This window comes from Trachurus japonicus, chromosome 3, assembly GCF_045865225.1.
Source record: "Trachurus japonicus isolate A0001 chromosome 3, Traja_1.0".
NCBI lineage: Eukaryota > Metazoa > Chordata > Actinopteri > Carangiformes > Carangidae > Trachurus > Trachurus japonicus.
The window spans coordinates 33208627-33232639 of NC_140909.1; the positions used below are offsets into that span (position 1 = coordinate 33208627).

The 24013-nt window shown below is 41.9% G+C and overlaps 1 protein-coding gene across 2 annotated transcripts in view; it reads left to right on the plus strand.

The window, feature by feature from the left end:
* prmt3 (protein arginine methyltransferase 3) overlaps positions 1 to 24013 on the plus strand; it is a 66170-nt gene that overhangs the window by 33778 nt on the left and 8379 nt on the right. For both annotated transcript variants that reach the window (XM_085771260.1, XM_085771249.1), the window contains exons 12-15: positions 3631 to 3818; positions 8104 to 8190; positions 18189 to 18239; positions 19656 to 19743. In XM_085771260.1, the coding sequence (XP_085627386.1) occupies positions 3631 to 3818; positions 8104 to 8190; positions 18189 to 18239; positions 19656 to 19743 (414 nt within the window). The remainder of the gene's footprint in view (positions 1 to 3630; positions 3819 to 8103; positions 8191 to 18188; positions 18240 to 19655; positions 19744 to 24013) is intronic.

Here is a 24013-nt window from a genome sequence, read left to right on the forward strand (position 1 = left end):
CAGGTGTTTTGGATTAATTGGCTGACGAGGCTGTGACAATTTGAGCTACAACATTGAACTTTTTCACGATATTCTAATTCTGATTTTGGGGTTTTCATAAGCTGTAAGCCATAATAATCAAAATTCTAACAAATAAAAGCTTGAAATATCTTGCAATGCCTGTTATGAGTCTAAATAATATATTCATTTCACCTTTTAAGTTGAATTACTTAAATGAATGAACTTTTTCACGATATTCTAATTTTCTGAGTATTACCTGTATGTTCCCACAGCCCTATGCTCCCACAGCCCTATGTTCCCACAGCCTTATGTTACCACAGCCCTATGCTCCCACAGCCCTATGCTCCCACAGCCTAGGGCCTAATTTTCAGTGGAAAAAAAAGTCAGAAATGTGGGAACATAGGGCTGTGGGAATGGATACATTACATGCTGTCATTCCGACATCCCACCATTCTGACAAGGCGTTACAGTATATAAGGAAATGTGCGTTACTCAACAGGGGACTCGCTCCTACTTCTCTGGACTATCTCGATCTATCTGGCCTGTCTATCCTCTACTTGGTCTTTTTACTAAACTTAACCAACTCCTTTCATCATTGCCCAAGCCCAACCAGTGCAAAATCTTTTTGGGGAAAAAATACGCTATTAAAGGAATTGTCGGAAAGGCAGGATGTTTAAAAAAGAAGAACAAAAATACTGTCATTCCGACCATAGGAGGCAGGAATTGTCGGAATAACGGGACGTTTGATAGAAAATTAAGTGTTAGTTGCCATTTAGACAATTAGAGGCCTATGTCGGACTGGTGGGATGTCGGAATGGCGGTTGCCCCCCTGTGGGAACATAGGGCTGTGGGAACACAGGGCCTAATTTTCAGTGAAAAAAAATGTTAGAAATGTGGGAACATAGGGCTGTGGGAACATAGGGATGTGGGAACATAGGAATGACCCCGTTAAACGGGGCTCCAACCTTGATTGATGGATATTTAAATACACCAATATTTCAAATACATGAGTTATTGTCATGTGTATTGATAGCCCTGAATAGTCGCCTGCAGTGCTCTATGAATGTCCTACTGGAAGTTATCATGATGCCAAAGTCAAGTATATTTAACAGTAAGCTATGCTGATATTTGGTTCTGACTGTCATGATCTATCTGGTTGAGTGTCTTCTGACACTCTAGTTGAGGCCCTAGGCCTCTGAGTTGGCTAATGTCACTTCACAGTAGGGATACCAATGACTTCAAGCAGCTCAGAGCTGGCTTAATCACCAGGCATATTAACCACGCAAAGGAATCCATTCAGATGTGAGAAGGCAATAAAAAGACATTAAGGCTCATGTTTAATGCTCATTTTAAGACATGGATAATGTTCATTCAGTAGACAAGTGTTATGTAATGTGAGGAGCAACAGTAATCACTGTCTATGCTCCCTCTGCAAAGCTTGAAAACAATGAAACTGGAAACACTCATCCCAGTGACAGTTAACTTCTAAAATAGGTTTTCTAAGGTGACGGGTTCAGGTTATGGAGACATTTTCAACTTTGAAGCCCTGAGTTTGCACAAATGATATATCACATCAACTAAAGAAATACATCCAAATAATTGTTTCAAATATTTCTCAGTATGAAACATCACATGTTATAATCAGCTCTAAATTTGACAAAGCATTGATTAAACCAACAATATACATACTGGTAGATAAAGAGAGGAAAAAAGTACAAATAAAATTAAAGGTACACAACAACTGAGGAAATTAAAGGTACTCCAAAATAAACTAGAAAAAGCATTTCCAAGAATGGAAATGGTGTGACTGCTGACAGCAACTGAACGCTGTTGCAGAATGAGCAAATAGTGCAAGCTGTGATCACCATACAAATGTTTGACCAAGGTCAGAATCGAACCCACATCCTCATGGTCATTAGACTTCCACTCTGCCTCTAGGCCACAGTGCACACACAGTTGCAGAGACTGTTGTCTGTTAATGATCTGCACACTGTCAACATCAAGAAAGCTTGAGAGTCAAGCTTGAATGACTTAGAATGAAAATGTCTGTGAATTTCAGGCTGAGCACTAACCATATGGCCACAGAGAACCTGAGTTACAATGAGCTTTATACTATGAGGAATCAAAGACTGTCCAATGACAGCTGAATAATTGGAATCAAAAGTCAAGCAATGAAGTGAAAAGACTGAGGCAGGAATCGAACCCATGACCATATGATCACTAAACCTTTACTCTGCCACTCGGCTACAGAGAGCACACTGCTTTCAAAACTGTTGTCATTCATTGTAATGTGATGATGTGCTGCAAACTGGTATGAGTAATCAAGGAGATAACAAACACCTGTAACCAATTGAAGGCGGGGGAGGAGAGCAGAATTCAACATAACATAACAAGAGTTCTTCCCTTGGATTCGAACCAGTGACCTTAGGGTTGGCAAACATCCACCCTAACCCCTACACTACAGTGGAGTTGTGAAGAAGAGAGGTTGAGACTTTGATGAATGTGAGATTTTTTGTGAAAAAGTTAAATATTTGAAAAAAGTATAAATAGTTAAAAAGAGAAAAGTAATGCCGATAAAGTTCAAAAAAAGCTGCACGTTTTGATATATGAATTGTTGAAATAGCACAAAGTATGAAGGACTAGAAGAAGACCGTAAAAAGGCGGAAGAAAATGGCCAAACAGAAGAACAATAGTGTGACTGCTTCAGCAGTCACACTAATAATCTGTGTGAGCGATCATAGATGCTTTTTAACCTCATTCTTTACCACAAAGCATAGTCATCAGTGTTGCTGGTAAATTAATAAGATAACTCAAGTTAAGTCCATGGGAACATGTCTTTGATTAGCACGCAGTACACATTATTATAATTAATAAAAGCGCTAATGGATAAAAGGATACTTGTGATTGCTTTTGTCTTAATGCTCTGTTTGTTATGTAATTTTCCTGTAGAAGAAGATATCTCGCTTTCCCCTTGAAAATGCAATGAAGAGTTCCACTTGATGATGAAATGTGTTGTGCACATGAGTTTTATTTTGTTTCCATGACACCTCAAACCCTTTCTGACAAGTACAGACTGCTATAATAGCATATTCGTTTTTGACAGTAATATTGAATGATCACACATAGTAATGCTCAGGTGTCCTCACTTTAGCCATTTACAGTACAGCACAGAGTAAAGTATAAAAGTAGGACAAAATGGTCATCAGACCTTGTTTCATGTACACGTGATGGATACAGTCATTACAGCAGCCTCGTGAAATTGATGCAACGCTCCACACCCACAAGATGTGAAAGCTTTGTGATTAAATTTGTCGAATGGTTTTTGAGCCATTACATTTGTTGATATTAAGCACATCTCAGCACCGTTTTCCGCCTTTTCCTCATTAATGGACTTCTGTTCGGAACAAAATAAGTACCTGAGCAAACTTAACAATAGCTTAGCGCACTGAAACTCAACTTTGAGTTGCAATGACCTCCAAAAAATATGGACATTGACACCACTGTTTGTTGCTTTTAATTATTAATTTATTGATAAGCAATATTCTTGTTTAATTAAAATGCTATTGTGTTTTTCCTCCATTGCTTATTAAATGGAAAAGGTGACTCCTTGCTTTTCTTGTATGTCCACAGTCTATCCAGACCTTTGTAATATCAGCCTGGCAGCACTGGGTGACACACAGAGGCACCAAGACCGCATTGCATTCTGGGACGACGTGTATGGCTTCAACATGGCGTGCATGAAGAAGGCAGTGGTACCTGAGGCTATGGTCAAAGTGGTGAATGCAGATACCCTGATCTCTGAGCCTTCAGTCATACAGGTAAGCATGCTTAAAGGGATAGTTCAACATTTTGGCAAATTGGCCCATTGCCATAATCCCGATCGGTTTTAGGAGTAGGTTGGTTACCTTTAATTATCGGCGTAAGCTATTTTTAGGACGGCGGAGCAGAGACAAATTCGCGGCTCTGCTCCACCGTTCTAAAAATAGCTTGCACTGACAATTAAAGGTAACGAACCTACTCCTAAAACTATAGAGATTATGGCAATTGGTCAATTTGCCAAAATGTTGAACTATCCCTTTAAAGGTCACGGTGAAGTTCTGTATCCGTACAGATGCATGACATGACAAGTAGCCAGGTGTAGGTGTTTTTATAATAACTAAAGTACAAGAGTGCAACTTGTTTGAGTATGTATTGAATTCAACAGGTTCATCTTGGTCTAGGTTTCCCTGATCTATGTTAACTCATTGAGTGCCAGCCCTTTTATAAAATGGTCAGTGCCATGTGTCAGCGTTTTGGGGCATTTTGAGTAATATTTCAAGACCCAGAGAATATTTTGTACTATGACTCCAAACAGCTCAAAGGAAAGAGGAGACTCTATTTAACTAGGGAAAAAACCATTTGTTTGTACCTTGTTCCATTCTTGATTTATCTTAAGTTGAATAGAGCCTGGTTGCACCAAAAAGACCACTTTTTTTCTAGAAAGCTGAGAAAAATGCATTTTTGTGAAAGAGAGTCTCTCAAGAAAAACAGTGATTTATCCGTTTTAATTTTGGCTTCAAAAACATGTAAGACATCTGAAAATTTCATTTCACATGTTTTTTCATCATGCCCCCCCCAAAAAAAAAACAAACAAAAAAACAAAGTCATATGAGTCATGTTCCGCTTTGCCTTTGTTTGTCTTTGTATCTCTGTTAGTGACTTGACATTTTGTCTGTGGATGACACTAACAGCCGAATATCTGATAATTAATACCTGATCGGATGGATATATTGGTTTCAGTTTTCCAGTCAATGTCTGTCTGTCATTGTCTACAACAACACACACGCATCACAAACAGGGGAAATAGAGTTTGCAGGGTCCAGGCTGTTAAGGCGTAGACAGAGAAGGAGAGCAGGAGTTAGCTGTAGAGAGACGTACGTAGGTGTTTGTGTGTGTATGTGTGGTGATGCTGTAGCGCTGGGTGATTGATCTATCTAATCCTTGTTTAAGTTCCTCTTAAGGAAACTTCATTACTCTCAGCCTCCTGTGGATAGAGCAGTTTTCACTGAGCTGATGGGAGAGCACACACATTACGCAAAAGATAAAACAAACACACACGCACACACACATCTAAGGACATAGATGCCTCCTCTGAATCTTGCTGTACAGGACTGCTCTTTCCTCTCGTGTCTCATACCGCCCTGTGTTTCTTTGCCGGTTGGCCTATTTGCTAAGTAGCATGTCCTCCACCCATCTGTGGATGTGATGAATGAGGGGAGAACTTGATATAATGGAATTTGAATCCTCTAATCGATAGTTTCTCCCCTCCAGTGACAAATAGACAGCCCCTCTGCCCAAATTACATGGACTCTCATCTATTGCCTCCCGTTGATACGATCCAATAACATTCCATTAAGGCTGGCTGCTATTCCGTAAAATTGAGAGTCCTTTCGCGGAATTATAAATTCCGGCAAAACAGATGAGTTTCTTCTCAGGGAGACCAGATAGGAATGCTTAGCTTGAGAAAAATGTGACTTCCAACTGAAGCTGCTTTAATCCTGCCTAACAATGCAACACAGTTCATGTTCAGATTCACAAGTTTAATGCTGTAGAAAGTCATTGCTGTAGAGTTGATGCTCTAAACGGCGTCTTAAAAGCCTCTACATGTAAACCTGTCAGGGATTAAACATGTTTATTCTTTCAAAGGGTTTTTCTGCTATCATTAAAACTGCCACCAGCAGCCCTCTCTTTCTACCTCTACATACTAGGCTTAAAGGGATAGTATCATTTTTTTAAAGTGGGGTTGTATGATCTACAAATAGTCCCTAAGTACTTTGCAGTAGAAGACTCTCTGCACTCCTCCCTTTAGCAACGCCAGCCCATAGCCCTGCCCAGAGATTTACAACATACATTGTTGTGAATGGACCCAAAGAAACAGCCTATTTTCACGGCCTAAAATAGGTTTTACCTGAAAAAAAATACACACTTTTACAAAAAAAATTATATTATAGCGAACAATGGAACTGTGTATTATTTTTCAGGTAAAACCTCTTTTAGGCCGGGAAAATAGGCTGTTTCTTTGAGTCTGTTCACAACACTGTATGTTGTAAATCTCTGGGCAGGGCTATGGGCTGGCGTTGCTAACGGGAGGAGTGCAGAGAGTCTTCTACTGCAATTAAAGTACTTAGGGGCTATTTGTAGATCATACAACCCCACTTTAAAAAAAATGATACTACTATCCCTTTAAATATGATGTGAAAACTGTGGGAGACCTGATTACAGTGAGTCTTGAGGTACCTAGCCTGGAGAGGTTCGATGCCAAGGAGGTTGTAAGATGTGGTGCAGTCAGGGGAAAAGAGCAAGAAGGCCAAACTGTACGAGTTGGCCTTCAGAGGTGCACAGTGGCCCTCAGGGAGTTAGGAAATGAAAACATGTAACAGGGAGTTGTTTCCCTATTTTGTTGTGGTGTTTGTCCTGTAATAACAGTAATGTATGTACTGATGAGATACCTTTTTTTTTTTACCTTATTAAAAAGAAAAACAGCAGCAGCAGCAGTTATTTCTGTAAATTAGTAGTTGTCACAGCATTAATCAGTAATGCAGTCAAAATGAAAAAAAAAGATTGTTTTGGTTGTGTGGTGATTTATGTTGTGCTGCATTTTTTCCAGTAACAAGCACCAGTGCTACTAGTGGAAAAAAACTTAGGGCCTGTCCCAATATGCATACTCGATCACACTTACACGCCTGAGCACTTGGCGTGCGCGTTCATGGGCTTAGTGTCAGTGCGCAAGTGTGTCCCATTTCTCCAACGACTGAAAGTGCAGCGCGCTTGATTTGCACTTTACCCACACTTATGGTAAGACCACATCCAAACGGTATTTGGCCAAGTATAAATCCCACAATGCACCACGGTGAAGTCCGCCGTCACCGGGAGCCACAAACCCGTTTAGGAAATGCGATTGAATTAATCCTAATAAAATGAAATTAACTTTCTATCTCATAATTATGACTTTTAATGTCATATTTTATATTCATCATGCTCTGTTCATGTTTTTATTTTTTCGTTTTTCTTGTTTGTTTTATTTACTCACGGAGTTGGGCTTACATATTTATGATTTGAATCTTGCGCATAGAGACACTTTAGGAGTAGATGAGACTGTGATCCAGCAGCACTGTTGATTAAAACAGTTGTTGCTGTGCTGTGTGTGTGAGTAGTTGTGCTAGTGTGTGCAATGGCACAGGCTGCACTTGTCAAGTGTGTCCCGATTGCTTTTAAATCTCCCCCCAACACGCTTGGCCACTTAATCCATGCTTGCACACTATATGTAAATATACGTTCCGCCGGCAAAACGTCACCAAAGTGTGTGCGTAACCAAGCGCACTGAGCCAAGTGTGGAGAAACAGGACAGGCCCTTAGTCTGCTCTTTATAAGAGACAACAATGCTGCATTCATGCGATGCTGACAGACGATCAGGAACAGACATTATTTTGTGTGTGGAAGATATCGTCAGTGTCAGAGATTGCTGATACACCAACTCACAATTACTATCAAGACGCACTGTGAATGTTTCCTCTCACTCGTAATATTGTTACTATGGAGGCTGCTGGAGTCTTGGGAACTTTCCATTCAGCCAGTTGTTTTTGTCACACTCCTGTTTCTGACCTTTGTAGACAGCTCCCTCCTCCTTATGTCTTCATTTTTTCACCAATATACGTCGTCCACTTGACAGTTTACATAGACACTTGTGGAGTTTTTCAAATCTTAGTGGTGGACTCCAAGCAATGTTTAGAAACTTCTTCAAAGATGATCAAGAGAAATATGAGGGAGCACCAAATGGTCCGAATAAAGGGATCTTTCAGTTTTATCCTTTTGAACACATTTCTAAAATTATGTTTTCACGCTGTCGAGTGACAACTGATAAGTCAGAATTTTTTTTTTATTATTGTGGCATTAGGCTGCAACATAACAAAATATGAAAACACTGACTTTTTGAATGTAATGTGCTTGCTATTTTGTCTTATTTTGTATTGTGTACTCACAAATCACAGTGTTATCAGGGATTGTCTTTTCTTTATGTTGTGCATTATATGATGTGTGTGTGTGTGTGTTTTTGCCTTTCAACAGACAATTGACTGTAACACAGTGTGCCTCTCTGAGCTGGAGTTTGCATCAGATTTCAGCTTGAAGATAACAAAGACCACAGTGTGCACAGTAAGTAACTCACACATACACACACAGAATTGTAAGTTAATAACACATCTGAGTTACTACTTTGTGTAAATGAGAAATATTTAATTGAGCATGTCATTTTAAAATGTCATTGTCAAGAGACAGTATACTGCAAGTCATTTTTGTTTTTCCTAGGTGACTGTGTTTCATTTCTAGTTTAGTCCAAGTGTCCAAATGTTTAGTGCTACACCAAAAAGAATGACCTGAAACAAAAGTTTGGACATCCGCTGGTATCATCCGTCATTTATCAGAGCTGTTGTGCGAGGGGAACAAGGCAATACAAACAGCAAAGACATCAGTCAGGTCATGTTGATGGATGTTGTTTCTGTATTTAAGAGGATGTCTGTCACTTGGATAGTTAATAGAGTTTCAAATCGAATCAGAGCACTGAGGCTAATGTGACTTTGAATTACATGTCATACCACATAGTGAATGTTCACACCCTGTTTGCCCCCGTCATTCTCTCAAACGCCGAAACACACGCACTTACACACTTAGCAACCCACCTCTCAACTTGAAGCCAAATAGAGCTGAACTCCTTTAGGTATCTTTCAGATATTCCATAAGGAACATCGACTGTATCCTCTTGTACAAACTTCTCTCACTGTAAATTAGATATAGATAGCCGATTCAGCCGAACCCTAACAATGAAAACGAATTAGTATTCTTTAATGACATCATTTGTGTTCTCCTCTCAGGTTAATAATGTCTGTGCATTTGAACGTTGCATTAAGTATTTAACAGCATTTTAATGTACTCTTTGTTTATTAACCCATGTATCTCTGCCCAGACTCAAAATAAAACAACAGCTGACTTCATTTCACCTTATCGCAAAAAGTAAATGGTGATCATTTACCGTCCCCGTGGAAGACGACACATGACTGGTCTGAAACCCAGCCAAGGTTGTGGTGTGGTGCGCTGTGGCGCGCAGGTCAGCTTGACCAATGACAACGAAGCACAAAACTGAAGCGTGTGTCCTCAGTAGCTGTAGGCACCAAAGCATGGAGAATGGTTTATGAGTTTATTTGGTGAGGTGCTGGCAGCCACCATCAACACCTCCACCCCACCCCTCCTCCTCTTCCTCCTCCTCCTCCCCCTCCAAGCCATCCCCACTCACTCCCCCTGAACCTCCTCCAGTGTCTCAGCCACATTTCTCTGTTCCGCAGTGACCTGCCGACTACAGAGCAGCCACACCGAAGTGATCTGTCTGTAAAAAAAAAAAAAAAAAGAAGAAGAGGGGGAAAAAAAGGCCATTGTGTCGGAGGAGCTTTGTGTTGTGCTGCAGTGTTACTGCACTGTCTGGTGTATTGGTTTAATGGATAATCAATAGGTGGTTATTTTCTGGCCTGTGCTCCCTGGGTAAGGCTTCTGGACTTAATGGGATTTGTAAACATCCTCTCATTTTTCCTGTCTTTTCTGCTCTGTAATTGAAAGCAACCAGTTTCTATTTCTGGGACGTAAGTCGAGTCATGTTAGAGGTGCGCCGCGCAAAACAGATGATGGGATCATGTCGCACAGAGGTGGCATATCCGCTTGTGCTCCCGGACTTGTTTTATCCAAGTACCTTCATGGGTTTTTTTTTTTTTATAATGCAGGTATTTTGTGTATGAGACATCGCATTCACCCAGCCTGTTTGTCCTAGGATTTACAGCAGGTTATTGGCCGGCAGGGATAGGGAGAAGTTACCGTAAAGATACTGATCTGTAGTCGGTATTGGCCCCAGTTCTTCAGTGGTCATTAGGGTTAGGGGGTTTGGATGTGTGAAGGGTAAACCGTTCCTGGACCAGTGCTCGGGGATCAGTGAGGAAGAGCCGCCGCCGCCGCCGCCGCTGCTGCTCCCGTCCTGTCGACAGTCCATTCATCAGCTCAGCCTGCCTAACCTTGCATTAAATGAACAGCACAACCCCTGCGTCTGCGCCGTTCACGCACAAGACAAATCCTCCTGCTCTCGCTTTATTTTATCCCTCCTTGCCTCCCTTTTACATTTCACATGCTCTGTGCCTTGCGTACATTGTGTCTGCATTTGCAAACTGTGGAGCCACATAGATAATACAGTACGTATGTGCTGAAACTTGGATTTAATTTTGGATCAGAAAATCTCTCAGGGCATCTGTTTCTTTGCCTTTTTTAAACCCCCCCCTCCCCTAGCCTCCACAATCCATTCACCTGAACCCCTCCTAAAGTCTGAGCGGTGATGTATGCTGATGGCATAGGCAGGAGAGAATAAGTTTCTGTCTGTAATTAATTTTAACACCTCCGTGTCACCGCTGCTGACGTAGCTACTGTAGCGCTACAGTCTCAGCCATCCATCTTTAACCTGCTTTCCATCAGATTTAAATTGTGTGTGCGGGGAGGTGGCGGCCTTCCGGACTGACACAGTAGACACTCGTCAACTTCAAGGACGACTCGCAGCACATTAGGAAGAGAACTGTTAATAGAAAAAATCCACTCTCACAAATTTAACTCTCAACTGTGGAGCAGTAACAGTCAGAGCAGGGGTGTCGGATGACTGTCAACAAGAACTGTGTTTGCAGCTGTTTACTACTAACAGATCTTCAACATATTGATTATGTAAACACCCAAGAGGTTAAAGGGGAAATGTGCTTATTTTGTCAGTCTATTTGTAGGTGCTGGGGAGTGCCACCGACGTGTATTTGTTTCAGTTTGCTAAATGTTTAAAAGACAAATGTTTTTGACATTTATGAATTTTAATATTTTTTATATTTATGAAGCGAGGAGGAATTAATATTATTTTATTTTCTATCTTCCAAAAACTGGGATAGGGTTCAGCTAAGTCATGTTGTGCTGCTGCATGTTTGAACAGCTCAGTTTGGAGGTGGTAGTGGCTGAACGATGGCTTCTGTATAATACAGTAGATAGCAGTGGCTCAGGTGGTAGAGCGGGTCGTCCAATGATCAGAGGGTTGGTGGTTCGAATCCCGCTCTGTCCCGGTTGCTGCTGTTGTGTGAATGTGTGTGTGAATGGGTGAATGTGATGTACTGTAAAGCGCTTTGGCTATATAAATACAGATTTACCATTTACCATTTAGATGAGGAGTAAGTGTATACAGTTTACTGAATGCCTCACAATAAATTGCTCACACAAATATTGAGAATACAAACATTATTTATTTGGTAAAATGTAAGATAACGCTGGTCAGTGAGACAAAAGCCTCGGAAATGAAAGTAGAAATTTGATCAGAATTGGGTCACTAATAAAGGAAAATTAAGTGATGAGTGTTAATTGGCTCCAGTTTCCAAGATACAGTACAGCTCCAGGTCAAAATTGCATCAAAATCGTTTGATTATTATGCGATTATGCTCCATAACATTTCTGCAAAATGTGCTACAGCAATGAGAATGATGCCACACCAACCATTATACATTTATTTTATTGATTCCAAAAGTATAACTGTCTGTTCATTGACTTGGTTTTTCAACAAGAGGTTCCACTGTTGTAAACAGGAGCCCAGTAGCTCTACTCACTTCCAAATCCCTGACCAAGTCTTTTAGTTCACCATGTGACATTGCATGTGGTTCAGGAGGAGCATACTGTGACTGTTTCTTGGAAATGTGAGGCAATGACACTTTCACAAGCCACCAGATGTACAGTAACTATATGATGCATAGAACTGGCCAAGACAAACATACTTTGCAATAAAAGACCAATAAATTACAGTTAGGTAATAATCTAAGTCTGAAAGTGAAGGTAAATTAATAAACTTCCATATGGTAAATTTTCATTGTTCTACCGTATTTTGTCGAGAAGCTACAAGGCATCATGATCATCAAACACTCCCCTCCCTTGTAGGCAAATATACTTGCCTGTGTCCGATTATTTATTGTAAAATATCTTGAAGATTTAAGCCAGCCAGCACCTTTATCACCCGTTTTCTAATTCATCTAATCAAAATATGTAAGAATCAGCACATTTTATCCTTGAGGTCGACAATTTCCCAGAGTTAATAGACCGGTGTTCTCATAATGAACAATGCTCTGTGAAGTTAGTCATTTTTTAAAAAGAATTTTAAATTATGTCTCAGTTTATGTTGTATCAACACTTCACTGTAGTTTGGATCATGGTCAAAGGATTGTGTGAGGTTTGCACATTTTCACATTCATTGTCATAAAGACCAGTTTATCCTAGCCTTTTTCCTTCAGTTATTAGTGGAAAAATCCACTGCAGAAAAGACACAGACTAGAGCAGTGTCTGCACGCACGGCAACAAAAACAGAGCAGATGCTGTGCAGCCACAAGATATGGTTTATGTTTTTAACAAGGGCTGAAATTTTTCTCAACTAGAAGAACTTCCACTCTTTTATTATCGCCTTCTCATCCAACACCAGCCAGAGGCATCAATCCCAGACACACTGAGTGTTGTCCAAAAGCGTTGCAACAGATGTGGGCTATCACTGAAGGGGATAGTACATTATAATACTACTGGCATATGAGCGTTGACTCACACTTCTCTAATTGTTAACCAGCAGTTCTGTTCTTAAAGGAGGAATTGTATTACATATGAAGCAAGGTGTTATCCTCCAGCACCTGAAGTGCGGAGTCATTCATGTGCATGCATATGACAGCACAATCTCTTATTGGGAGATGGGTCTGGGAACAAACAAAACAAATAAGAAACCAAAATAACATATACTTGCATTTGAACATGGTAAACAAAGCTCATATATTAATGTGACTGTACTGGATCTAAAATTAGGTATAGGTCAAGGGGGCAGTTGTCGGTCTGAGAAGTGAAGCTCACTTCCGCGTTCAAAAAACTGCAATCCCCTCAGCTTCCTCTGGGGGCTGGTGTCAGAAAGCAGAATTCTCCATAGACCCCCATGTTAAAATTGCCGACTTTACATCCTCAATAAACATGATCAAAGCCTGGGGCGTCGCGTGGCGTAGTGGTTAGAGCGGGCGCCCCATGTATAGAGGCACAGTCCTCGCTGCAGTTGGTGCTGGTTCGAGTCCTGCATCGGGCACCATTTACTATGTGTCATTTCCCCTCTCTCTACCTCCCCGTTTCCTGTCTGTCTCAACTATACTATCCATAAAGACATAAATGCCAAAAAAAATATACTTAAAAAAAAAAAAAAAACATGATCAAAGCCTGGTGTCAGCACGTTTTTTTGGTCTCAACCGATAGTTTCTACCCCTGCATACATTCTTTTTTACTGTTTAACTATTATTAGGGTTAAAATTCTCGCCAATTAGGGTGTGGAAACGTTGGTGACAGGTCCGGAGCGGAGCAACAGAAATCTGTCATACTTTCACTCCAAACAAAAGGGAACAAAATACTAGAACAACGTTTCAGGAACAAAATACTAGAACAATGTTTCAGGAGCAAAGTGTATCTGGTGATTGTATTTTGGCAATTTGAAAACCTAAACACACAAACAAGCATGTTGTTGCTGCTGTTTGTTCAGCTTCATCCAAGCAAACTAAATCAAAAAAAGAGGTAGAGTTGGTCATCCACTAATTAGAAGGCCGGTGGTTCGATTCCAGGCTAATCCAGGCTGTTTGTCGAAAGATTCTTGGGCAAGATATTGAACCCCCAGAATTGCCCCCTAATGGATAATTGTGATTTGTGATATAAAGTGCTTTGGTTATTTGATAAGCTAAGAAAAATACTACATAATTTCAGTGTATTAACTAATACAAGCCTGTCTTCACTGTGTTTACCTCAGGTAACACTCCACATAAGCTTCCGTGATGGCCCGCCTTTAAATTGAAATTGAATGTTGTTTGGAAAAGGCCCTGCTCCTTCCTGTAGAATTTGCATTTCCCAAATCTCTTCAACAGCCACAATGAGTAAAAAATGAAAAAAATGATGAACACGCAGGCACAACAAGAACTGGGATTTTGCGTGCATCTTCAGCGTCACACATTTGAATGTTTCTTTGTTATGGATGCTGCAGTCCCTCCCTCCACCCCCCAAGCAGTTTTTTTTATCACATGGACAGAGCTCAGTGATGCAGCTAAACACACTTAGCTCTGCTCGTCTCTGGACCTTCCTCCACAACTGTTACAGTAGAGAGGCAACATCAGCGGGGAGCACCAATGGGAGGTGCGCTGCAGCCGAGGCTGATCCGTGCTCCACCTGCCTATAGAGGCAGCAGTCAGACCAGAGAGGCAGGGGAGGAGGGGGGAGGAGGAGGAGGAGGGAGGGGGGGGGGTTCACACCAACCCGTCCGCGATGTGGTCGTGCTCGAAGCCTCCACGCCTGGATAAACCCCATCAAAAGCGCATTAGTCCTCTCCTCTCCCACCCCCAGCCTCCCTCCCCCCTCGGCGCCCCTCCCATTCCCTCCCCTTACCCCCTCCCTCTCCGTGCGTCCTCCCACTGTTGTATAATAGTATCTGGCCGGGCCACGCGGCTCGCTGACACGCAGCCAGGCGAAAGGGGAGCGATGATGAATTGCTCCCTGTTGGTGTTATCCATGATGATAATTATTAATTTTCCCACCGCTCTTCCTGGAGAATGGGGGCCGGAGAGCTGCAGCGTTGCGGAGCCTCCTCCGTTGGGCTGTCAAGGAGCCCACTGTCATCACTTATCACAGACAGAGCCGGGGCCCAAGGCTAAACGCTGATGAAAATGAAAAGCGCTCATTCTGATTTGTCCTGTTTTTGGCGTGTGTTTGTATGTGTGTGTGTGTGTGTGTGTGTGTGTGTGTGTGTGTGTGTGGGTGTCTGCTTTAAGTTTCCCTCGCTTCCTTGCCCTTGACTCTCTGTCCGTCTCGCTCATTTCCTTAACCCTCCTTTCCTCTTTCCCCCTCACTGGAATTACCGAACTTGTCAGGTGCAACATAACAGCAGGGAGTTGTTCTGATTTAATGACCATATATTTAAGTAATGAATCACACATTTTGTACATAATACCACATTTATTGATGGTTTCTGATTACCACAAGTCTAAGCCCAGGGCTATTATCAAGATGGCATGAACCAATATTTTTAACATTGACTTTTCTTTTTTTTTAATCATGAAAAAAAAAATCATAAAGCCAAAGCAATTAAAACCTATTTGTATAGCATGTTATCATACACAGAGGTTATTAAATATGCTTAACAGGGGAAAAAAGTCTAAAAATAGAAGTAAAAGCACAATAAAACATTTTAAAAACAATATAAGAATCAGGTGTACTGTAGATGTTGTACTAATACAAATAGTAACAAAACACTAAAATGAGCTGTCAGGGCCTTAACTTTGTGACGTCAAATCCGATCAGCCCTCAGCCCCCAGCATGGCCAACTCAACCCTGCTTTCCTTTGACTTTTTTTTTTAACTTCCATAACAATGAACAGCCAAGTGGTCATGCTGTTGTTAAGCTAGCAAGCTACAAGACAGGAGAATGCTGAGGACACGCTGCAGAGTTGTTGGATGTCAGGAAGCCAGTATATCACTGCACAGCCTTCCTGAGGGAACTAATATGCCACTGTATTCGTGCTTGTTACCAACAAAGTTATCAAGCAGATGTTAAAGAAAGTGGATCTTGAAGCAGATAAACAGCAACATATTTGTATTAGGAGGTGATGGAACTCTAAGAGGACAAAATATTGGACTTAATTCACCAGTTCACCCAGTCTGAAAGATGAGTGAATAAATGACAATGTTGTGCTATCCCAAATAGACAACAACTCCTTTTAAAAGGTTTAAGTTTCAGTTCTTATTAAGTGAATATGAGCATGAACAGAAACTCTGTCGGCCCCCATCTGGAGTTAAAGTTAGGATCCTGTACCGTTTTATTGAGCATCATAAAAACCATCATTAAGTCCTTTCGTAGAGCCCCGAGAACTTTGATAAACTCTCTCCCTCAGCCAAGTTTAAAGCAAAAAAGTATTAAAAGCCTCTGGTACAGTCCATATCAGGTCAGCAGAGTCTTTTTTGTTGTTGAGCTGAACCCCTCACATCTAGTGTGTTTTATGTGTGAGACCATTATATTCCTGTTTTTTTTTTTTCTTTTTCATTTTGTCTGTAAGATGTGATTCTTAAACGGTGGCGAGTTTCTCCGTCAGTTTTGTATTTATTTGTAAGTTTCTGTCTGTGACCTAAATTTTAATTTCCCGTCTCACTGCGGTGTGAAAGTTGCAGAAGTGACAATCAATCTCGCTTACGAGGCGTTGTCATCGGTGAGGAACGATGAGGATGATCTCTGCCTCTCCGGCTGAGAGAGGTGAATCTGCTCTGCCTGATGAGTAATTATGGCTAATTTCCTAATTACCTCGGCACCAAGCGTCTCTGTAGCGTTCATTAAAAGCCATAATTGCATTGGGGTGACATGCTCTTTTATCCTCTTTGGGTTCTTTTCTGGCGGTTTAGCTGTGAGCCGCCGGTGCCGCCCCCGCCTGTCTGAGTCGATAAAGGTTGATTGAAGCCTCTGTACGGGGAGTGTGTTGAACACGGCTTCTGACGGCATCATGATTACCAAGTCTGCTTGTGTGTGTACTGAATGTAGACACACGATGGAGAAAAAAAGGATCTCTTAGTCTTTCAACCAGTTATACCAGCAGAAATGATTGAAATGAAATTTTGGCCACTTTCAGAGAAGCTGTGAACAGATGGTACTGATGCTTCTCCAAGTGATACAAATCAAAACCCTCCTCCTCCTCCCTAGCTTTTACATAATGCTTCAGCCCCTCTCTCTCCTGCTCCTCCCCTCCCTTTAAACTTCCCCTGTGTGTTTTCCCGTTTTTTCCCCCATTTTTTAAAAAAACATCTTCCTCTCCCTCTCATCTGCCCTTCTCTTTTCCTCTTTCCCTTTCCCGCATCGATTCGGCTCTTCTTTGTCTCGGAGAGCTGGCCTCCAAGTTGTCAGCTGCGTCAGGATTAAAAGCTATTAGTTCTGCATCATTGCCACTACAAGTGCGCTCCTGAGATTGATAGAGTGCCTCTCTTCCTCCAGTGGGGGGAGAAATGAGAGGAAAACAAGCCTGGGGGGTGGTTTTTACCTCACATATCTGACAACGGTCACCTACAGGCGCTCTGGCCCTAGACTTCCCCTCAGTTTGTTTTTTAAATGCATGAATTGGTTTTCACTCAGATGTGCTCATGGCTCGGCTAATCCTCACCGGCAGACAGGAGGATATTGTAAAAGATATAGGCCACGTTTCAGTCAGTTGAATAAACAGTTTGAAGGAAAACTCATTTCTGCACACATGTGAGGCCAGACTGGTTTGCACAAAGTCATATCAACAGAACGATGGGTTCCCTAAGAGAAGAGATTTGTCAGGCGTCTAATACCCTTTCCCCTGTTGGGCATTATTCAGATGAGAACAAATCCACATTCATTTGGACCAAAAAGCACATTAGTGTTTATTTCCTGATTCCTCCTCCCTGCTGGGTTTTTTCACATAGCTGCAACACTGTCACCAAAAATAGCCAACATTGCTAATTTCATGTACCATTCTGGATTTCTTTCTTTTTTTTTTTTTTTTGTCAGCAAAATTGCCTCGATGTGGTCGGCGGGTGCCTCCATAATTTATTTCTTTTGTCCAGTGACAAGTCTCCCAGATGAGGGGAGAGGGAGCACATGGGACGTGTTGTTGACTCAGCCTTAATGAGAAACCAAGTTGGTTGTGAGAGGAAGGAGATGGGAGAACAGAGTGCAGTTCTATACGAATCACATAAATATCCGCTATATCTATAACAGGGTATGCAGCACAGTCGTATAGACTGTAACACACAAAAATGATGTAGGATGCAGGGCAAAGAAAAGAATCTAAAATCCCTTTGTGTCCTTTAAGGTAGCAGTATGAAGAAGTGGAGCTGTAAATACCTGAACAGTCAATGTCCCCTGTTTGCTTTTATTGCCTTATTCCCAAACACAGCAGCTCATTTTGCTCATTAAAACCCCGAGACTCGTTCCGCCTCCTGCGCCTCTCTCGGCTCGGCTCGGCACGTCAGGAGTTGCAGCGTAGTCAAACAAATCCAGGGGTTTATTGTACTGTCACATTCTAACACGCCTCTCATATTTCATTGCAGGCAGTTGTCGGCTACTTTGACATTTTCTTTGACAAAGGCTGCAGCAACAAGGTAAGCAGCGGCGGCAACAGCCAAGCCATTTAACGGAAACTCAATTACGTTCACGCTTTAGCATGTTCCCCCCCTCCCCGAGGCGTCCGCCAGCAATCGACAGGCAGTCCTAGTCGACTGCTGATATAAGCACTTACCCAGCCGAGCCAGCCGGTCGGAACGGCCAGCACCAAGCTCCGTGAGCAACACAGTCATGCCTTTTGATCGCACCTCCTATTGTAGCTGAGAGTCACACTGCACGCTGTGGATGGTCCAGAAGAATACAATCTCCACTGTGGAGCTTAGGCTGGAACAATGAAACGATAAATACAAGACCAGAGTCATTTACAATACAAATGAAGCTAATAATGATCTTGTCAGAGGAAACCATTTGATGAAAGATGTTGTCAAGTTTTTTGCATCTTTATTTGAATTCAAACAGGACTCTACTAAATCTGAAAAATGTGACTCTCAACTTTTAATTAACTTTTTATTGTTCTTATTCATCACTGTTGTTTACAGTTTACAGTGGAACTCAGAGCTCAATGCACTCGATGCATGAAAAAAATTCTAACTTTTCCAGAGGAGACAAAAAGTGATGGGTTGATCACTTTTTTGTGTCCTCTGGAAACACTTCTGTTGTGTTGTGAGTAGGGTTGCAAAATTCCGGGAATTTTCAAAGTTGGAAACTTTCCATGGGAATCAACAGAAATATTTGGGAAATAACGGGAATTTATGAGAATAAACGGGAATAAATCCTAAATTTACAAAACTGAAGGTTGGCCACTTAAATATAGTTGGAGAAAATATATTGTTTTTGGAGGGAGGGGGGCTCCTTTCATTTAACATTTTCAATGGGACTTTTTTTTGGGGGGAGGGAGGGGTAATATTTTACTCAACATTCATGTTTTTGTTGTTCAGTAAAAGAATTGATTGTTCATACAAGAATTAAAACTTGATAAAGTACAGTTTGTTTAAATTACCCCCAATTTCCAGTTAATTCCCATAAATTCCCATGGAAAGTTTCCAATTTGGAATATTTCCAAAATTCCCCAGCTTAACTTCCCATGGAAAGTTTCTGGAAATTTACTGGAAATTTTCCACCCCTTTGCAACTCTAGTTGTGAGTATTTTCAACGTGTGTGCTGTCGGATCAGTAATGTTTTTTTTTAACATTCGTATTTGTGTTTTGTTTATTTGCACATGTTTCATTAGGCTGCAGTGCATTGAACTCTGAGGGCCACTCACATTAAACAACATCAGTGTTACCAGCATGGTTTCACATCGGCTTAAGTCACCTGTGATTTTGATTTTCACAGTAAAATGCTCAGAAGTTTAAAAGAAATATAAACAGATTTTATGCCATTAGTCATGCCTTGTAGACAAAATCAACACAACAAGTTTGTTATACTGTCGCTCTTTTGTTTCGTTGCACCAGGTGATGTTCTCCACAGGCCCTCAGGTCACCAAGACGCACTGGAAACAGACCGTCTTCCTTCTGGACAAGCCCATTTCTGTCCAAGAAGGTCAGTAACCACACAAAAGTGCCATGCTTAACAAACACCGGCATTTAGCGCGACTGTTGCGCTACCTCCTCTCGTGATTTCATATTCCTCCTGAGGCCCTCGGTGGTGCGTCGTAGCGAGCCGCGGCAGGTAATCTGTCTGTGGTGGAGATGTAGTCAGGCTGGTTGACACCCGTTATCTGTCACCCACAGAGACAGCCAGGGATCAAAACAAATCACATTCAGCCATCAGCAACAGCATGTAAAACTTCATCTGATAGGCGGCTGCAGGCTCCTGAATCATGACACGTTACAAGAGGAGCTATTTGTAACTGACCAGCGAAATATTTATAAAAATCACTGTATCAGCACATTCAAGTATTATAAACTAGTGCAGCTCGCTATGAGGCATACATGTGTGGATGTTCTGCCGGTTCAAACTCCATGAGCAGTGTATCACTTTCTGTGAACTTCACCTCAGAGATGTTGGTCCACACTTAAAGCAATACTTACCGATCTGGCATTTCACTCAGCACAGCACAAACATTTGAAAATCAACAGCTCCACCTCCCTCACAAGTCCCACCCACCTCTCCCTCCTGCCGCATCTCCACGAGCCCCCTCCCTCCCCGCTGCATGTGTTGGCATGGCAACGGTAAACAGAACAGGAACGCGAGTGAAACGGGAACAACACAAACAAACACAACACCGGAGTTTTAAACCATATAAACGGACTCAGTGATGATGACTGATGAGTTTTATAATAAACTGTTGTTAGCCTACTGCTACTGGAGACGCAGGGGAAGTGATTGTTACAGATTACAGTTCTCAACGAGCCGGGCTGGCGGCCGGACCAGCGCCATCTGATGCGCTGGTTCAGGGCCAAAATAAATCCAGACCGAGCCGAGTCGAGCCGCGCCGGTCCGGAGTTCCACCGGGTCCGGACCGCTGAGAACTCAGCACAGAGCTAACAGTAGCCTAGCCCCCTAGCCATTAGCACTGGATGCTTTATAGACACATGTGACTTCCTGTGTTTACGTATCACTCGGGGCTGCTCACTATCAATATCAGACATGAAACTCCACGACCAGCTGCGGCTGCAGTTATTGGTTTTTTAAAAAACTATTTATTTCCAAAAACCTTCTTTCTTGTGTGTTGTGACTCTAGTCTCCTCTGCTCATGTCCTGCTACTGCTCTGTCAATAAGCGTTCTTCCTGGTCGGGAGGGGGGAGAGGAGGAGAGGGGTGCACAAAGTGATTACATATTAAGTAGGTTCGGTCGCTCGTCAAATCTTATTAATCGGACCGAATAATATTATTGGTCAGACTTTTCTCAGAATTATATGAGAATGAAAAAATGATGAGTTTTTAACCCTGTTGGGTTTCTCTTACATTTTAATGTATCATCAGATTATTAATAGCATTTTAACTTAGACAAAGAAATGTGCAAAAGTTCCAGAAAGGTAAGTATTGCTTTAACCTGTCATCAGCAGATTATGGGTGTAACACAAAAACATTTTTACTGTAGTGATTAAAAACAAAGAGCAGAGGCACTCATGGTTTTTTCTTAAATTTGCCATTTTATACACTTATTCCACATTCCTTCATAGTTTTGAAGAATCTTTCACACTCATACATAAGTATAAGAAGCCATTTTTGTTTGACGATGAATTAGCTATACTGATATTTGTTTGTTGTAATGTAAAAAAAAAGGTAGGAAGGTAGGAAGTTCAACATTTCGGCAAATTGGCCAACTGCCATAATCCCTATAGTTTTAGGAGTAGGTTCGTTACCTTTAATTGTCGGTGCAAGCTGTTTTTAGAACGGCGGAGCAGAGACATGAGCTGCTCAGAGCTACGCTACGGAGACTAATGGAATTTCTTGGTTTCCCTCATCAAACTCATCAAATACACAATCCAACAACTCCAAAACACTCTCATGGACAAGCTGTGACCTGCACATTCGCCACGCTATGAGATAATAACAGAACGTTACGAAACAGAGCCGTTTTCTAGGTAAATTCAGAGTCTTCTTGCTGAAAAACTGTCCCTGAAGGCGACGCGCATCAGCGGTTTTGCATGAATTTACCTCTAAAACAACTCTGTCTGGTAACATTCCGGTATTATCTCATAGCGTGGTGAATGTTCAGGTCACAACTTGTCCACGAGAGCGTTTTGGAGTTGTTGGATTGTGTATTTGATGAGTTTGATGAGGGAAACCAAGAAATCCCATTAGCCTCCGTAGCTTAGCTCTGAGCAGCTCATGTCTCTGCTCCGCCGTTCTAAAAACAGCTTGCACCGACAATTAAAGGTAACGAACCTACTCCTAAAACTATAGGGATTATGGCAGTTGGCCAATTTGCCAAACTGTTGAACTATCTCTTTAATGTGGCACTCATGTCGTAGGTTTCATTAAAGAAATACAGGACAACACTTTTTTGGTACCAGTGTTATGAAACTTTGATCGCAGCAAATGTATAATTGTGTTCCTGATGTGCACAGTCATTATATATGTTGTGTGAATGATGCTGTATTTATTGCCACCGTAAGTTCTGGGCCTCCTGTTTGCGTTATCATAATGGGAATCGTGGATGTTGTCTGCTGACGTGAGGATGGATGAGCCTCTGGGACCAGCTGTCCACTTGCTGACCAGATATCAGATGGAGTCCACTGTAATAAACGACCTGCAGAGGGACAGAAGCGCTCGCCGTCCGGCGGCCCTTAGCAGAGCTCGGCCCTCGTTGGCGGCAGCCGGGACGATAAGAACGTCAAAACCTCTGACGCCGCTCAAACGCTATCGCGGGCTTCACGCTCTGCTGAGTCAGATAAATGCAGCGGGATCTGAGGGCTGAGGGCCACGTTATGCTAACAGCACGCAGAGGCAGGAAACCGCAGAGCCAAACAAAGATGGATTACTTGAAAGTATCTGGTGCAGAATATCACTTTGCTTCCACCTGTGTGGAAGCAGCAGATGCATACATGTACAGATGAGTGTCACATTAATGCAAGTCCAAAGGCAGAAGCCAGATGAATACCTGTGAGTGATTTGATCAGTGTGTCGGTGTCACATCATCACCAACGAGGAGAAGGGAATATCTTCAGAAGAATGGTGTTGTCCCATCAGTAGATCTCACATCATCTCTGTGACAAGGGGCAGTGAAGCCATTTTGGATGGATTAAAGGGATAGTTCAGCCAAAATTCAAATTTCACTCATTATCTACTCACCCTCATGTCGACTAAGGGCTGGGAGAAGTTTCAGAGTCCTCCGTGCCTTCTCTGAGTTACAGCGGGGCTCCGTGCAGCACTGCATGTCCATATGACGGTAGCGAACGGAGCTCACTTTTCTTCGTCCAAAAAGACACACCAAAAAACATCCAAATACCTCCATAGTGCTCGTCAGTAATGTCCGTCTTGTATTGAAGCCCCAACATGAGAAATTGTTCTGAAAAAAATTAAATAAGTACATGTTTTAAGCTTGTTTGTAGCGGAAGCTCCCAGCACTGCTCTTCCTGATCCGTCCAAATCTCGCGCGATTTGCATTGACACCCAGTTCACGGCTCCGTAAATCGCACGAGATTCCGGCAGAGCAACACTGGGAGCTTCCACTACAAACAAGCTTAGTTATATGATGTGCAATATTAGGATCAGGAACAGTCACAGTGACCAATAAGAAGGAAACTATCAACAAAAAACACGGAGTCTTTTCTCCAACCTAAACCCATGCCACCATCACCACCCATAACAACTCCCTAGGATCAGTGATTGCATGATAAAATCAATATCACAAACACTGACGGATAACAATGTATAAACCACAACCAACCAAAATATAAACAGCAAAACCAATTCTGGTCTGAAAACTCTGCATGGCTTATACACTCCCTTTATTGGTTTTAAGTGTATTTTCAGAGGCAGCTTTACGATACAATCCAACTATGTTAATCCCAAAGGCACTTGGTTTAAGGCAGGCACAATATAGACACTCGCAGACAAACATTGACAGCAACAATTACACAAAATATGTGAGAAGATAGAAAGAGCTAAGCTAGAAAGTGACTTTGTTTTGTTTAATTATGCAACAGTTGTATTGGGTAAATGAATTAATACTGTTGAGATTTCACTGTAACTTGGATCTCTACCGTAGCCATCGTCATTGTCAGGTTGTCAGGTTGTCATGACATTTACTGAGCTCATCCAGCTCCAGTAGCCCTTTAGCTCCTGTAAGAGTTACCTTTTGAACCCTCCATTGGTGTCAGCTGAAGGCCAAACATCCAGCAGCTCAGTCTCTTTGCAC